The 17,254-nt window shown below is 46.1% G+C and overlaps 2 protein-coding genes and 1 non-coding gene across 3 annotated transcripts; 1 reads left to right on the plus strand and 2 right to left on the minus strand.

Annotated features, from left to right (window-relative positions):
• Positions 1-1,106: 1,106 nt before the first annotated feature.
• TRNAV-CAC (transfer RNA valine (anticodon CAC)) lies at positions 1,107-1,180 on the minus strand. The gene has a single exon. It is a non-coding gene; the product is annotated as a tRNA-Val (tRNA).
• Positions 1,181-1,483: 303 nt separating this feature from the next.
• Positions 1,484-2,782, plus strand: LOC123176110 (protein MIZU-KUSSEI 1-like). Its single transcript, XM_044590494.1, has one exon. It carries the CDS (start codon positions 1,496-1,498, stop codon positions 2,408-2,410), a length of 915 nt encoding a protein of 304 aa, XP_044446429.1. The 5' UTR covers positions 1,484-1,495; the 3' UTR covers positions 2,411-2,782.
• A 9,127-nt stretch (positions 2,783-11,909) lies between these two features.
• Positions 11,910-13,317, minus strand: LOC123176120 (uncharacterized). The gene is made up of 4 exons (XM_044590499.1): positions 12,937-13,317; positions 12,749-12,831; positions 12,379-12,581; positions 11,910-12,142 (listed from the first exon to the last, which is right to left on the minus strand). Exons 1-4 carry the CDS (start codon positions 13,164-13,166, stop codon positions 12,056-12,058), a joined length of 603 nt encoding a protein of 200 aa, XP_044446434.1. The 5' UTR covers positions 13,167-13,317; the 3' UTR covers positions 11,910-12,055.
• Positions 13,318-17,254: the final 3,937 nt, after the last annotated feature.

Here is a 17,254-nt window from a genome sequence, read left to right on the forward strand (position 1 = left end):
AGGTCACCGCCAAATTAAACCTACTAAGAAGCACCTCTCCCGCTGAAAATAAATCAATCTACTTGGCCAAAGAAGACAAATAGACCGGAGAGAAAAACAAGACTATAAAGTTACACAATCAAAGAGATCTCAAATGACTCAAATAATATCAATGAATAATCTGATCATAAACCCACAATTCACTGAATTTCAACAAACACGCCGCAAAAATTACATCGGATTGATCTCAGAGGAGATCATTGTATTGAAGGTCAAAAGAGAGAGAAGAAATCATCTAGCTACTACTATGGACCCGTAGGTCCCGAAGGAACTACTCACACATCATCATGGAGGCAGCAAGGTTGATGAAGGTTTCCTTCCCAATGGTTTTCCCCTCCGCAGAATACCGGAACAGGGCTCCAGATGGGATCACGGAAGAACAGAGGCTTGCGGTGGCGGAACAATTGTTTCGGGTCTTGCTTCGGGGGTTTCTGAATATATGAGAATTTATAGGCCAAGAATTAGGACAAATGGAGTCACGAGGGGCCCACAAGCCAGGGTGGCACGCCCTACCCCCGGGCGCGCCCCCTGCCTTTGGCCACCTCATGGTCTTCTTCTTCTTCTTCTTCTTCATCTTCTTCTTCTTGGGCTCACTCATGAACCTATCCTCAGAGGCATTGTCGGTGTTTGGCTTCGGCCTTGTCAGCCCCTGAAGTACGTCCAGTAGAGGCCTACCGAATGGCGGCATGGCGACGGCGCGACTGGACGAGGACGCAACTGGACGGCGTGACTGGACGAGGACGCAATGACGAGGAGGCTACCGGATGCGTCGTCGTAGATAACATGAATTTAGATGAAACCAATAATCTTGCTGGCCAACTGCGAGTAGTCTTATAAGTTCACTTTCCATTTTATGCACATGGGCAAGTTGTTGTTACTAAAAAAAAGTTGTTATTACTCAATATATTTGTGTTAACATAAAAGACATATGAAAGCAAAAGTTGACAGTGAGCCATAACGAGATAGCTCGTTGCGCAAAAAATAAAATAAACTAACGAGATAGCTCTTGCAAACGACCGTTCTGCGCAACGTAATAATTAATGCAAAAGAAACCAAAAAAGGATATATGTCTAAGCCCAGGTTCGAACTGGGGACCTTTAGTGTGTGAGACTAACGTGATAACCAACTACACCACCCAGACATGTTGATTTAATCCGTGGAACAAAGTTATTTATCCAAGACAGAAGCAGTCCCCATTATCTGTTTCTTCGTCGAAGCGCCACCACCAGCCTACCAAGGTACTATTTCATCTGATTATAGTTTATTTATCAGTCGCGTATTTCCTTCAGTGGAAACGACGAAAAGATGTGCTTATAAACTCAACACAGTGTAGTTTCCTCCAAAGAACACAAATTTTGGCATGACGCGTCTGTCCAAAAAGACACATCTATAACAACGCACGTTGCATTAAGTTAGGATCCCAATGTTCTTGTGCCGTGCGTCCACATCTACATGCATGGCTCTTCACGCCGACGCTGCACATATATCATCGCCTCACTCACTCATTTGGCACCAGCTCACAATAAGATCGATCTTCGCTTGCCCGCCAGCATCTGAAGCACACAAGAAGCGGATGTCGGCATCTGAAGAAACTCGGGGCAGCATGAAGAAGAAGGAGAAGAAGAAGACGACGGGCTGCCTCGCGCCAATCTTCGCCGCCTGCGTCCCCTCCGCCAGGCAGCAGCCCGGCGGCGACGACGATGCCGCCAGGAGCCGCCTCAGCTTCTCGTTCGCGGAGCAGAGCCAGCCCGAGAGCATCATCGACCCGGCCGCCTCGGTCGTGGCCAGGAAGGACGGCCGGCACCAGCAGCAGCCGCAGCACTGCGCCGTCATCGTCGGCACCATCTTCGGGAGCCGCAGCGGCCGCGTGACCTTCTGCGTGCAGCGCGACCCGGCCGTGCCGCCCCCGTTCCTCTTCGAGCTCTCCGTGCCCATGCAGTCCCTCGCCGCCGAGATGGCGTCCGGCCTTCTCCGCATCGCGCTCGAGTGCCACCGCTCCAGCGGCAGGTCGTCCGCGCCCGGTGCGGCCGGCGAAAATGCTGCTGCTGCCGGCGGCAGCTCCCGCCCGAGAAACGTCTGGACGGCGTCCTGCAACGGCCGGGACGCCGGACATGCCGTGCGGCGGCCGCCGACGGAGTGGGAGCGGGGCGTGCTGGAGAGCATGCGGACGATGACGGCCGGCGTCGGGGCGCTGCCGGCAGCCGAGCCGCAAGAAGGGATCAGCGAGGAGGTGATGTATATGAGGGCGACCTACGAGAGGGTGGTGGGCTCCAAGGACGCGGTGTCGTACCATCTCATCAGCCCACGCACCGCCGGCGATAGCCCGCCGCAGGAGCTCAGCCTCTTCCTGCTGAGAACCAGAGGGGATTGAGATTCACTGTCTGTGTGTACGCAGTGACATTCACTGACATGCGTGTAACGTGCATGTGCTACTCCCTCCGTGTTAACATGTAAATATTTCTGTTGTAATAGTCTGGCACGTCCAGCCCTAGAATTTAGGATCTCAACTAATGCCCTGGCCTGCGTGCCTACTTCCTTGGGCTTTCTATATGTAATGACTGTTGTACTGTAACCAGAAATCAAGGGCAATCATTCTATTGTCTAATTTGGTATCAGTGTCTCCAGGTCTCTCCATGGCCGAACACTCCTCTTCCTCCTCCGCGGCCACCATGCCCGCCTCCTCGCCGGCCTCCCTCTCCTCGACGGCCTCCTCCGGCTCGTCCTCGGCCACCGCCGCCGGCACATCCACGCCGCCGTTCGTCTTCGGCACTGCCTCTGCCCACCTCATCGGCACCTCTCCCAACCCTAATTCCCAGTTTGCTCCTCTCTTTTCCTCCACCAACCCACAGCCGCCGCCGCCGGCACCACCCGCTCGCCACCCCATCCTCAACGTGGATCTCACTAGCCACATCAAGTTCCTCCTGAACCCTGCTGAAAACAATTACCACAAGTGGAAATCTTTCTTCCTGATGGTCCTTCTTCGTTACGGCGTCACCTACCTCATCCAGCATCCACCACCTCCCAACGCCGACAGCCACTACCTCGAGCTTGACACCCATGTCGTCCTCGCCATGTACGCCACCCTTACAGATCAGATCATCGATCATGTGATCGGCGCCACCACCACCTATGCTCTCTGGACTCGGATCCAAGACTACTTCCTTGCCAATCGTGCGGCCCGCTACATGATTCTGAACCGGCAGTACCGCAATCTCAAGCAGGGTGACCTTTCCGTCGACGAGTACGCGCGCCGCATGAAGCTTCTCACCGCCGGTCTCGCGGACATTGATCATGCCGTCACCGAGGTCGACCTCACCACGCAGTTTCTACACGGCCTCGACGGGCGCTTCGACACCATCCGTGTGGTTCTGGGGGACACCGTCCCTTGCCACCCTTCGAGACCGTCTTCTCGCGCGTCAAACTCGCCGAGGAGAACCAGGCTCAGCGCGCCTCCGACACCAGCGCCACTGTGCTCGCTGTCCACGGGAGCGGCGGCACCCCCGAAACTGGCGGCTCCTCCGGGCCTTCCTGCTTCCCCAACAACGGCGGATCCGGCCCCCGCTCCGGTGAGCGCGCGGATCGGTCTTCGGATCGGGGCTCCAACCTGCAGCACGGTCGTGGCAATGGCCCTTCTCGTCAAGGCGATGGTGGCGAGCGTGGCCGCGGGCGCGGCCATGGGCGCGGCGACTCGGGCGGTCGTGGCCACGCCCTGCCGGCCTACAACCCCTACATGGGCTTCTTCGCCCCCTATGGGATGGCGATCCCTCCTCCACGCCCCGTCTGGGTTCCTTCCAATTCTGCTGGCGTGCTTGGGCCACGTCCGGGATCCCACGCCCACGCCTATCCGGTGCAGTATTCGCCGTACCACGCGCCCTCGCCACACCAGCCGCCGTCTTGGGATCACCTCGCCATGCTTCACGCCGCCTACAGCTCCCACGGCTTCTCCAACCCCGGGCCCTCCTCCAACGAATGGTACCTCGACAGCGGCGCCTCCAACCACGTGACCGGCAACTCTGGTAACCTCACCTTCTCGAATTCTCCTTCTAAGCATAATTTATCAAGCATTATTGTAGGCAATGGATCTCATCTCCCCATACATGCCACTGGCTCCACACGCCTTTCCCCTCATAACTTTCATTTACGTGATGTTCTTTTCTCACCTCATGTCACTACCAGCCTTATTTCCGTTCGTTAATTTACCAAGGATAATTCTTGCTCTATAGAGTTTTACCCGTTTGGTTTTCTTGTGAAGGACCTTTGCACACGGAAAGTCATCCTGATCTACGCTAGCTTCGGCGACCTCTACCCCTTTCACGGCAGCAACAAGGCTTGGCGCACTGCCTTTTCCACTACTGTCTCCGATGGTGATGTGTGGCACCGTCGGCTCGGCCATCCTAGTCCTCATACCCTTCGCTCTTTAGACAATGCTTTTCTTACCTCATGTAATAAATCTCCTCATGTTCCTTGTAGTGCATGCCAACTTGGGCGCCAACCACGTTTACCTTTTCCCTCTTCCACTAGTCGCACGTTTGCTCCTTTTGATTTAATCCATTGTGATTTATGAACCTCTCCGGTTGTGAGTTTTTCTGGTTACCAATATTATCTCGTTGTGCTTGATGATTACTCTCATTTTTCATGGACGTTTCCTCTACGCCACAAATCCGACACATCCACTACCCTACAACGTTTCTTTGCTTATGTCAAAACGCAATACAATGTGATCATCAAAGCGTTACAATGCGACAACGGTGGCGAGTTCATTAACTCCGATTTACGCTCTTTCTTCTCTACCAACGGCATAGTCTACCGTTTCTCATGCCCTCACACGTCTCCCCAAAATGGCAAGGCCGAGCGTTTACTTCGCACCACCAATGATATAGTTCGCACACTCCTAATCCAAGCCAAACTCACCCCTCCCTTTTGGGTCGAAGCCCTCCACACCGCCACCTACCTTCTCAATCGACGTCCCTCGCGTGCCATTAACAACCAAACACCATATTACCGCCTTCATGGTCTTCACCCCACATATGATCACCTTCGCGTTTTCGGCTGCCTTTGTTTCCCCAACCTCTCCGCTACCACGCCACACAAGCTTGCTCCACGGTCCACACGCTGCATTTTCCTCGGCTATCCTCTCGAACATATGGGTTACAGGTGCTACGACCCCCTTTCCCGGCGCGTTATCGTGTCTCGCCACATTGTTTTTGACGAGCACACGTTTCCATATGAGCCTCCCACACCCTCGCCCTCCGCTAACCCTTCCGCAGAAGATCCGGTCCCCGCGATCCAGCTGCAGCGCTCCGTCCCGGATCCCACCGACCCAACAACCTCGGACGGGCCCCACCAAATCCCCCCCGCCGCGCGGCCCCGCCAACCAACCAATGCAACCAATCCCCGCGCCGGCCCCTCCACCCCCACCGCGCCACAGTCCACGAGTGGCCCCACCTCCCACGCACCCACCAGCTCGCCCTCGTCGCACGCGCCAACCAGTCAGCCGCGATCTTCTCGGGATCCCGCCTCTGACGCACCTGCCTCCCCACCCAGCGGCAGCCCAGCCTTGGATCCCACGCCCGTGCACACTCCCACCGAATCCTCCTCGGATCATGCGCCTGTCTCCCACCTACCGCCCGATAGCCCCACCAAATTTGCCTCTGATTCTGATCCAGCCTATACCACGCCACCACGTCACCCCAAGCATGCAATACCAATTGCACCACCGCAAAACTCACACAAAATGCGCACTAGAGCCAAATCTGGGTTTTGTTTGCCCAAGCGACTTTTTTTAGCCACCACCTCTTCTTCCGCCATATCTCCCATACCACCTACCTATCGTTCTGCCCTAAAAGATCCAAATTGGTTGCAAGCAATGCGTGATGAATTTAATGCTTTGATTATGAATTCGACTTGGTCTTTGGTTCCAAAGCCTGCAGGTGTCAACGTGGTGACTGGCAAATGGATCTTTCGTCACAAGTTCAATCCCGACGGATCCTTGGCACGCTACAAAGCGAGGTGGGTTGTCCGGGGGTTCACACAACAGGAAGGTGTGGATTATGGTGAAACTTTCAGCCCTGTGGTCAAGCCTGCAACCATCCGTATTGTGTTGAGCATTGCCAAGTCAAGTGCATGGCCCATTCATCAACTTGACATCAAAAATGCCTTCCTTCATGGCGATCTCAAGGAAACGGTCTATTGTGCTCAACCATCCGGCTTCCTCGACTCGTCGCGACTGGATCATGTGTGCCTCCTCCGCAAGTCTCTCTATGGCTTAAAGCAGGCTCCCCGTACGTGGTTTCATCGCTTCCAGGCTTTTCTCTTGACACTGAGTTTCCGTGCTTCCAAGAGCGACTCCTCTCTTTTCATACTCACCCACGGCACGTCTCTTGCATATCTCTTGGTTTATGTGGACGACATCATTCTCACAGCCAGCACGCCACACACTCTCCACCACATCATTAACTCTCTCAAACGGGGGTTTTCCATGACTGACATGGGTGAGCTTCATCACTTTCTCGGCATTAATGTCAACCCAAATGCATCCGGTCTCTTCCTCAGCCAACAACAATACACACTAGAGATACTTGACCGCGCCAACATGCTCCATTGCAAGCCTGTTTCCACCCCCGTCGACACCACCGCCAAGCTATCCTCTAGCTCCGGTGATCCACTTCCCAACCCCACCACTTACCGCAGCATCGCCGGCGCTTTACAGTATCTCACCCTTACTCGACCGGATATTTCCTATGCCGTGCAACAGATCTGTCTCTTCATGCATGAGCCTCGAGCGTCTCACATGCAACTCGTCAAGCGAGTCCTTCGCTACTTGCGTGGTACATCCCACTTCGGTCTTCAGTTATACAAAGCCTCCTCGCTCGATCTTGTTGCCTACACGGATGCTGATTGGGCCGGCTGTCCCGACACACGGCGATCCACTTCGGGTTTTTGTGTTTACCTTGGGCAGAACATGATCTCCTGGTCTTCCAAACGTCAGCCCACAGTGTCTCGTTCTAGCGCTGAAGCTGAATATCGCGGGGTCGCTAACTGCGTTGCTGAATCCTGTTGGATCCGCCAACTCCTCTATGAACTTTGGCGTCCGCCCTCTCGTGCCACCATTGTCTACTGCGACAATGTCAGTGCCTCATATCTCTCAACCAATCCAGTACAACATCAGCACACCAAACATGTTGAGATCGACCTTCACTTTGTTCGCGATCGAGTTGCTCTTGGTGAAGCCTGGGTTCTTCACGTCCCATCGAGCTCGCAGTTTGCGGATATCTTCACCAAGGGTCTGCCCTCGCCGATCTACACGGAGTTTAGGTCCAGCTTGAACGTCCTACCCAACGGCGTACCAGCTGAGGGGGGGTGTTAACATGTAAATATTTCTGTTGTAATAGTCTGGCACGTCCAGCCCTAGAATTTAGGATCTCAACTAATGCCCTGGCCTGCGTGCCTACTTCCTTGGGCTTTCTATATGTAATGACTGTTGTACTGTAACCAGAGATCAAGGGCAATCATTCTATTGTCTAACTCTCCGTTCCATATTACTTTCGGGTGCCACACATGTTGTACTAAATCAGCGACAAGTGATATGGAACGGAGGGAGTACAAGGGAGTAGTATATATACTGATAAAGGATTGTTCGACCTTCGTGAAGATTCATGTAAAAATTTCTTTTAATTTTTTTCTTCATTTTTATATATTCTATCACTTGAGTGAGATCTAGCCACACTCATATTGAACCGTGCTTGCAGTTGGAGCCTTGGGAGAGTTGAGACTTGAGAGTAAACTGTGTTGTGGCAATGTACTCATGTGTATAGTTCTAGCATAGTTTCAATAAAATATTTGTAAGAAAGGGGAATATATGCGCCTTGCTGGATGGTTATCTGGTATGTTATGCATGTAGTGTCTTTTTCTAAGAATAAAAAACAAATAGTTTCAGTAAAATATTTGTAAGAAAGGGGAATATATGCGCCTTTCTATATGGTTGTCTGGTATGTTATGCACGTAGTGTCTTTCTTTTTAGAACTACTCCCCCGGATGAGGATGTGTGGCTTTCGGGTGCCACACATCCCTATAATATAGCAATAAAAACATTTTTGAAATTTTTGAAAGTTTCTGAAATTTTTAGATATGAAATCTGGGTGCCCGTTGTACATCTGTATCCAATTTCGTGCGGAATGAATGCTCGTAGTACTGTCAATATAAAAGACAAAAACATTGTATGCATATAGAAAAAAACTGGATATAACGTATTTAGGACCGTAATTCCTGCATCACAGATACCACATGCACCCATTCCCCATGAAAATGAACACGAGTGTACAGTGGGCACCTAGGTTTCATATCCTAAAATTTCAGAATTTTTTGAAATTTCCAGATATTTTTATAATGCTATTTCCATATAGGGGTGCGTGGCACCCGGGTGCTCCAGTGCATTTCCCTCCCTCCGTCCCATAATATAAGAATGTTTTCCAGATGAGGTGCCCAGGCTCAACTGAACCCGTGATGATCAGAAAATTCAAAGCAAATACTAGATTTTTTTAAAAAAAATCCCTAATTTTTATGGAAGATAATTTGATGCGTGAGATGCGCTCCAAATTTCATATCATTTGGACATCTGAGTAGCTCTTGGCAAAAAAGACAAATCTTGGGTCTGTGAAAAAGTTTACTGTTCATGTATTGTTCTGACCCAATTTGTCTTTTTTGCTGAGAGCTACTCATATGTCCAAATGATCTGAAATTTGGAGCACACCTCACGCATCAAATTATTTTCCATGCAAAAATAATTTTTTTTAGTAGTTCTTGTGAATTTGCTCTTCACCGGGTGCAGATGAGTATGGACTCAGAAATGGATATTCAACGTTTTTCACACTATACTAGTGTAAAAACACTCTTATGTTATTGGACGGAGGGAATAATATATGTAATGTAATGATAAACCTTTGCATTTAGAAGTCAAGTAGTATTTTGAGGTAAATCTTTTTGGAAGGACCATTAATTACGTTGAACCAAGTTTCATGTAAGTTGAGTGCAACTCTACATTGAATCAAGGAGGAGGTGATGTATATGAGGGCGAGCTATGAGAGGGTAGTGGGCTCCAAAGCCACGGTATATCGTACCACCTCCTCGGCCCATGCACCGCCAGAGGCTGGAGGTAGCCCGCTGCAGGAGCTAAGCCTATTGAATTCATGCTCCAGCCAGTTACTTCAAAAGTTCGAACTATGGGAGAGGGTTGGACATTAAACTCCAACACTCCTCCTCACTTCTATGCCACTTTGGAGTTATAACGTGGGCAGCGGAAGCGGGGGTAGGCCGCAATTATTTAGTGCATTTACTGGATTTTGAACCTGGAACCTCTTGGTTGCAAGTCTAGGCTATTTTATTCCTTAGATGTGTGATCGATGTAGGCCGCAGAATCTTTTTATTTTAATATTGTGTTGGTAGAGTCTTGAACTCAAGACGTTTTGGCTCGGATACCATAATGAATTCATGCACCAGCCATTTGCTCCAAAATTTCAAACTGATGCGAGAGGGCTGAACCTTGCACTCCAACACATCCAACTTTCATGTAAATTGTGTGAAACTCTGGGAGCGCCATGTTAGCGCCTATAGCGTCGAACCGAGAAAGTGGCGCTCATGTGAGCGGGAGTGGGCAGAGGCCCATTAAGCTTCGCTCCCTCGCCTTGCTCGATGTTTGTTCGCTCAATCAACCCGCCTTTCTCGGTCCTGTATTTTTTTCTCGGTTGTGTTGTGTTGTTGCTTGAGGAAAAGGTCCGGCCACCAGTTTTGTTATTATGAATACTTTCATGATATAAAAAAGTTCATGGGTTTCAATAAAAAGTACATAAATTTGAAAAAGAGTTCAAAAAATCATTTTTTTTTTAATTTTCTTAATTTTCTGAAAAAACTCATAAATTTGATGAAAGTTGAAAATAATTCAAAAAGTACAAGAATTTGAGAAAACTTCAAAAACTTTATGATTTAAAATAAATGTGATTTTGAGAAAAAAATCACGAATTCTAAAAAAATTTAATGAAATTTACAAAGTTCTTGAATTTGAAAAAGAAACTTCGTATTTGGAAAAGTTCACCAATTTTTTAAAAGTTAACAAAACTGGAAAAGTGCATGAATTTGAAAAAGATTCACGAATTTGCGGAAAAGTCACAAATTCCGAAAACAAATCATGAATTTTATAAAAGTTCATGAATTCAAAAAATATTCATGTATTTTAAAAGTTTTTCTAGTTTGAAAAAAGTTTGCAAATTTTAAAAGTTCACAAATCTTGAAAAAATTCACGAATTTGAGAACAAGTTCATGAACTCTAAAAAAAGTTCATGAATTTCAACGAATTCAAAATTCAAAAATGTTCATGAATTTGAAAATTTGTTAGAATTTTATAATTACAAAATATATAAAATTTAGAAAAGTTCACATAACTTGAAAAGGTGTATTAATTTGGAAAAGTATTCCAGAATTTGATAAACAATTCATGAATACTTAAAAGACATGATTAAAAAAATAAAAAATATTCATGAATTTGAAAAACTTTGCAAATTTGAAAAAGTAAAAAAGGAGGGGGAAATAAAATCAAAATTTAAAAGCAATACAGAAAACCATAAAGCATGGTTTGGAAGCTTCTAGATGCTTCACAAAACAGTATGGTCCACATTTTTTTGAGATAAAATAGTATGGTGCACATGCTTCCATAAACGAAAAAGTGAACTTACATGGGTTGGCCCATGTGCTATGTTCGTGCTGCAATGCGCTAGTTAGCAAATAAGCCTATAAGTAGCATCTTAAGCGCCAAATAGGACTTGAGCGCAACTCGAGCGCAAGTCAGGTCAAATACGAAACTCCATCCACAATGATTTAAGGAACTGTGTCACAAATGATGCATTCACGACAGTTTCACAAATTAAGCCGCATGGGATGATTGGCAGATGGCTAGGCCTGAAAGAAATCACCGTGGATGACTGCCACATACGTGACCTTTTTTTGTGTGCAAAAATCGCCGTGTATGCGTACGCGAAGACTTTTAGGAAGCCTTTACCCATGACGATTCATTGAATGAAATCGTGCCCTTGAGTTATCCTCCATTGCATACCCACCCACCCCCCGGCCCCGCCCCGTCCCTCCCCCTTATCCATTCCAAACCCTAGCAGCCACACTCATCCACCTCACCGACCTCCTCCACTGCAAACTCCTCCAACTGTGGCAGCTCTGCTACAATTGATCCAGCCTATCCATTGGACCTCCAGCCCCTCCTCCACCACAAAATGGAAAATTGGCATTGTTTAGTGGTGTTCTTGTTGTTTATTAGGTTAGATGGAGAATTGGCATTGGTATCATTATATATGCTTTTGCAAGAGTTCTTTTTGATTGGCAACAAAAATCACATGAATGCAGGTGAAAATAAATAAATTAGTTTGCATTAAAAATGTTTCACAAAGTATTTAATAATATAGATAAAAATTATACAACACAAAGATGTGGCATCGGTCGTGTTGCCTAGAATATTGTGTTATGTATATCGTTTGGTTATATTAGTGTCCATGCTACCTAGTTAGATTATTGGCGTTAGTTGATCTAATAATTAGTTTTTCAACAAAGATCTAATGATCAGTTGTAGGTTCAATGTGTAATTAGTTTTTTTTACATTATATTTGTTATTTTGGTAAATGTGTTGTCATTGTTGCAACTACCATTTGCAAGAGTTTGTGGGATAGGAGTGGGTTGATATATTCCATCACTACATTACAATGACACTGCAAACCATGGCCTCGAGAGTTCGGGCATACTACGAGCACAGGAAAAAATATTTCTCGACTCCTAAGATAAGATCTCCGTACAAGCAACGATATGGATACCCATGATTTTTCAATGTCCATAACTCCATATACTTATTTTTATTGTGAAAATGAATTTGACATGAATAATGCAGTTTTATAGAATGCTTCTCTGTTGTCTCCGCGGTCCCATGAGCGGCCCGGATGAATCTAGGCTACAAAGAAAAAAAAATCTACTTTTCTAAATGCTTCCTTTGGTGCTTCCCATGATCCATAATCGGTTCAATAATTGCCTTGACGTCCTCCTCAATTTCGTCAACCTACATAAACATTTAGCTTGGTGATGAAGGAGAGTAGTAATAGTAATACAGCCGCCATTGTAATCTTAGAGTTTTCTTATGCTTTATAAGGGTGGTAACTAAGCACCCTACGAAACAACAAAACAGCACTGGGATGTTGCTTCAAGTCACCGACGCGATCACTATCACTTCATTTCCAGTCGACCAAAAGCAGTTGCTTAAGATTGCAAGAGAACTCAAAAAAGCAATCGGACTACCTTGTGGATGATGTCTCGTGCAAGATGAGCCTCCTCCGCGACTTCCTTGGAGGCGTGCTCGACCACCACCGCGGCGCGTCTCAGCCTGCCGTCCTCCGGCAGATGCCCGGCCACCTCGGACGACACCTTCTCGGCCACCGTGGCCACCTCCTCCACGACCTCCGCCGCGGTCTCGGCGGCGTCCTTCACCATCTCCACCTCATCTTAACGGAACCAGTCCATGACAAATGTTAATATCCATGGATTCTATCTTCCTAGTTACTCCCTCCGTAAACTAATATAAGAGTGTTTAGAATACTAAAGTAGTGATCTAAACGCTTTTATATTAGTTTACAGAGGGAGTACTTGGTTAATTGGTTGACGTGCTTACTTCCGATCCGCAGAATCGACGCCGATTTGGAGTGCAGGAACGGCGCCGCGACAGCAACAGTGGAGCCAATTGCCAGTCTTGCCCTGACAAAAGAAGAACAGAGAGTTGCAAGGGCAGTTTACGAATGTAAGCTGTACTACGACCATTACAAAAACCGGACCAAGATCATAGAAAATTGGTTGGATTACCAGGTGGAGAAACCTGCAGCAGGTCGTCCTGTGCCACCTGCGCCGCCGCCGCTGCTCCTGGTTCCTCTGATGCCACGGCGCAGGCCAGAGGACGAAAACGATCTCCGCCGATCCAACGCCAGAAAATGCGCCGCCGTGGCAGGCGGGTTGTCGCAGCCGAGGCGGGTGGTGCAGTGGATGTGGATCAGCCTGTGCCGGCAGAGCGACGCGAACGAGCTGGCAGGAGACATGTCCAGCGGATCAACTGTTCTTCGGTTTTCTCCTTCTTTTCAACTGATCGACACTGAAAAACTGAACTGCTGGAGTGTTGGGGGCATCGATCAAGCGATGGTCATATATAGACCTTGCAAAAAATGTTGCTTGTTGGCTTGCAAGACTTATCTAATCGAGCTGGTGGATGATGAATCCGTGCGGAGTGTGCACGGCAGCGCGTAAACTCGCATACATACCTTGCAAGTATCAGCGTGGCTGATTAAGCTGTCCATGATTGCCCAAAGCGTCAAGTAACGGGGCACATGCATGATGCATCTAACACATAACACAATGTAATGTTTCTTTTTTCCTTTTCACTCTTTTCTTATTATATTTGTCTAGTCCTAAACTAGATTTTGTTGCTGCCATTTACAAAAATATCCATGTAAGACATTCTTTTATGCTTACGAGCCTATGTACAGAAAACTATGCCATGTTTCTTGAATAAAAATAAAATAGAATCTAACACAATGGAGTAATTTACTACTCCCTCCATTCCAGAATATAAGGTGTATTATTTTCCGTGCAAGTCAACCATTTGAATGTTTGACCAACATTATAGAATAAACTAACTACATCTAAAATACCAAATAGATAAAATATGAAACCACTTTTCATGATGAATCAAATGATATAAATTTTATATTATGGATATTGGTATTTTTCTAAAAAAACTCGGTCAAACATAACTTCGTTTGACTTTTGAAAAAACAAACACACCTTATATAAAGGAAGGGAGGGAGTATCTTTTGTTTGCACAACATATTTTTAACTAGATGATACCCCGCGCGTTGCTGCGGGATTTTTTTAGCACGCAATGGTAGAAGTTAAATTCAATAAAATTGTGGTACAAATATTTAATAGTAGTAATAACCAAAAAATAGATAGTAGTAAAGAAGTTTTATTTTGGCAAGGAAGAAAGAAAATTCAGTACAAATGGAAATAAACCAATGAAGGAAAATTCATGACAAAAGAAATTGAAACATGTCTTAGTTAGATTGCTTAACATTTCTTGGTTAGAGGAGGCAAAGAATTTCACATATTTTTCTTGAGTATACCAATTAGATTCGTAGCTAAGTTTGTATGATATGCATGTATCTCTTAGCTAGCTAGGGTCCATTGGCTACGTAGCTTAGGGTAATTAGCAAGGAACTAGTCATGCATGCGTGCGCATGCTAGTACCAGCGACGACATACACAGACGTGTAATAGTAGTGGCATGCAAGCAAGCGCGGCGCTCTCGCTGGTGAGGCTGCCGGAGATCGTCGTGATGGAGATCCTGGCGAGCGTTGCGACCTCTTGCGCCGCCGCGCGCAAGTGCTGACGCGCCCTTGCCACCGAGCCGTCCTTCCTTCTCTGCCGCTGGCTAGGGGGTGCCTGCCAATGCTCCTCCCTTTCCCTTTCGGCTTCCTCGTCCGGGAGCAGCGCCACGGTTCGGAAGGTCCGCCTGGCTCGTGCTTCGTCCACGTGCCGCTGTAGGTGCTCTGCCCCGGCCGTTCCTTGATCGGCTCCTTCGTCCAGGCCTCGCCAGCCTCTTCGACGACCACGTCATGCATGCCACTCGCGTCGGCGTCCTCCTCGAGTGCTTTGGCGGCGGTGATGAGTCGGAGCCTGGCCTCTACGGCCGCCCCGTCTGCAAAGTGCTCTCCGGCGCCTGCCACATACTCAAGGAGAAAAGAACATAGGTGTATCGGTGTTTTCCTTTCCGCTAGGCCTGGTTCTTCCACTTCTTGGACAGGAGTGTGCGCGTCCCTGTACCGGACGCCGGCAGAACCTCGGCAGGAAGACAACGGGGACTACGGAACACACACACACACACACAAAAAAAAAAAAACTCGTGTCAGCGGCACATCAGATAAACATCGCGGTGCTTGGCTGCAATTGGGAAGAACAAATCCGACCGCCACGAGCTTGAGGCCGTCTACATCGGCAAGGATTAAGCGCCAGTCGTCAGTTAGGTGTGAAGGTCCCTGGGAGCTTCCCAAGATGATGGACGCAAACAACTTGACGCACATGGGGCAGCGGGCGCTCGGCTCGATCAGGTTGATCCACAGTTATATCAAGGAGAGATTGGAAGAGGAGAAGACATGCTTCCAATGGAAAGGGAAATGACTCCAATAAACACACGTAATGGTCGGTATTAAAATGGTTGCATTGATAGACGCCTAGTGGCCAACGTGGATGCATGGGAAAGATCGTTCCTATTCTGCCGATGGATAGAAAAATCGGGTCACATCTGAAAGAAAGAGAGAGCTCAGATGGAATGCATGAGTGGGTGAAAAATTGCTGACATGGCACAAAGCTGAGGTGGACAACCTGCATGTTGAGAGAATGCCTTGTAGTGGGGAGCAACTTCTTAAGAATGGTAGATGAGTCATGTGCACATATTCTATGGGAAAATAAAGTATTTATCCATCAGAAGTTTTTATCTGTCGGACACTTTAAAGAGTTGAACATTTTTTAATTTACGTGAAGATTTTGTTTGACATACATGAAAAGTTTCCAATGTGAGGTGAAACATATAAAAAATGATTTCTGTCCTTACACAAAGTTTTTATGTTGAAATGATTTTCATGATGTGAGTGGACATTAACTTCTTTCACATAAGTACATTTTATTAAGCACCCATGAACACTATTTGACTAACATGGACATTTACATAGACAATAGAACGTATTTCATTTATTAAAATAATCTTGGGAGTACTGTTCCTAAATAAATGCAGTTTATAAATTATATATTCATTGGAAGGGGTAAATTGGCAGTTGACAAGTTTAATGGACCAACGACCTAATATGAAAAACAAACATTGAAAATTATAAACAATGTCTCCTTAGGTTTAATTTAATTTAGTACAGAGATACAAAAATATATTTACAATGCCATGAAATAACAAGTCTAAATTCAATCCACAATTCTACAATAAGAAAAGTGAAATCATGTAAGGAACACTAGTTATTCGGAAGCCGTGAATTGATCTCATTAAAAATGTAAGTTGAATTTGTTGTTTTTCTTTCTTGAGTTGTGGCTCAAATTTGAATCTAATTTTATATTAATTGTAGATTAAAGTGTGTTTTTTCAGGTTTGATGCATTGGATACGTCCTCTCTATAGGAACTTCCGAAGACCCAATTCACCAAACCAGAAAGGTTTCTATTAGTTCGCCATTGAGCTATCGGCCGAAAATCAAATAAAAGTGTCCTTCGAAGGCTAAAAGTGTAAAGCTATATCTCTCTCACTGCAAGATATAGCGAGCGCTCGCTTATAGAGCCCTCGATCCGGGCCAGCCCAGTAGTATAGGGGGAGAAGGCGGTGTTGAAATACCTATTTGCACAAGGTTCTATTCAGTCGTGTTGTTGATTTTAAACAGGTCTATCAGGGTTTATTCCTTCCTTGGATTTTTGAGCCATGTTGATTTCCCTAGTTTAATATTCTTTTATATCTTGGAAAAATAATACAATACACCTGGCCATGTTAACCAGAATGAGGGCTCTCTCTCTCTCTCTCTCTCTCTCTCTCTCTCTCTCTCTCATTTCCTTTTTATTTTATTTTTATTATCTCGTTTCTTTATTTTTTATTTTTTTTTCTCGGTTCTTTTTTCATCATGTTTTAAACAATGTACACTGTATATTTTAAAAAAGTGTTTTTTCTTGTGTTTAAAAATGTTTATCATGTATCAAAAAAATTGGCGTGTATTAAAAAGTGATCATCGTGTACTTTCAGAAAGTTTTGGTGTAATGAAAAGTATTCATATCTATATTAACAAAATATACATAAATTTTCCAGAGTGTACTTTGAAAATATTCATCATACTTTTAAAAAATGGTTATCGAGTATTTATAAAAATATCATAGTATATTTTATAAATACGTCATCGTTTATGTTCTTGTGATGCATGGCTTTTTTTCACTTTTTACCTTTTCAATATATGGGAGATAAGTTCTTTTACATACATGTTTATTTATCGGGCACACGCAAACACACATGTGGTGTGATTTTTCGTAACCAACACTGTGTGGTATGCCATTAAAAAAAGTGTGGTGTGTTACTAACTTTTTTTAGGGTCAG

Source organism: Triticum aestivum, chromosome 1D, assembly GCF_018294505.1.
Source record: "Triticum aestivum cultivar Chinese Spring chromosome 1D, IWGSC CS RefSeq v2.1, whole genome shotgun sequence".
Classification (NCBI taxonomy): Eukaryota; Viridiplantae; Streptophyta; class Magnoliopsida; order Poales; family Poaceae; genus Triticum; species Triticum aestivum.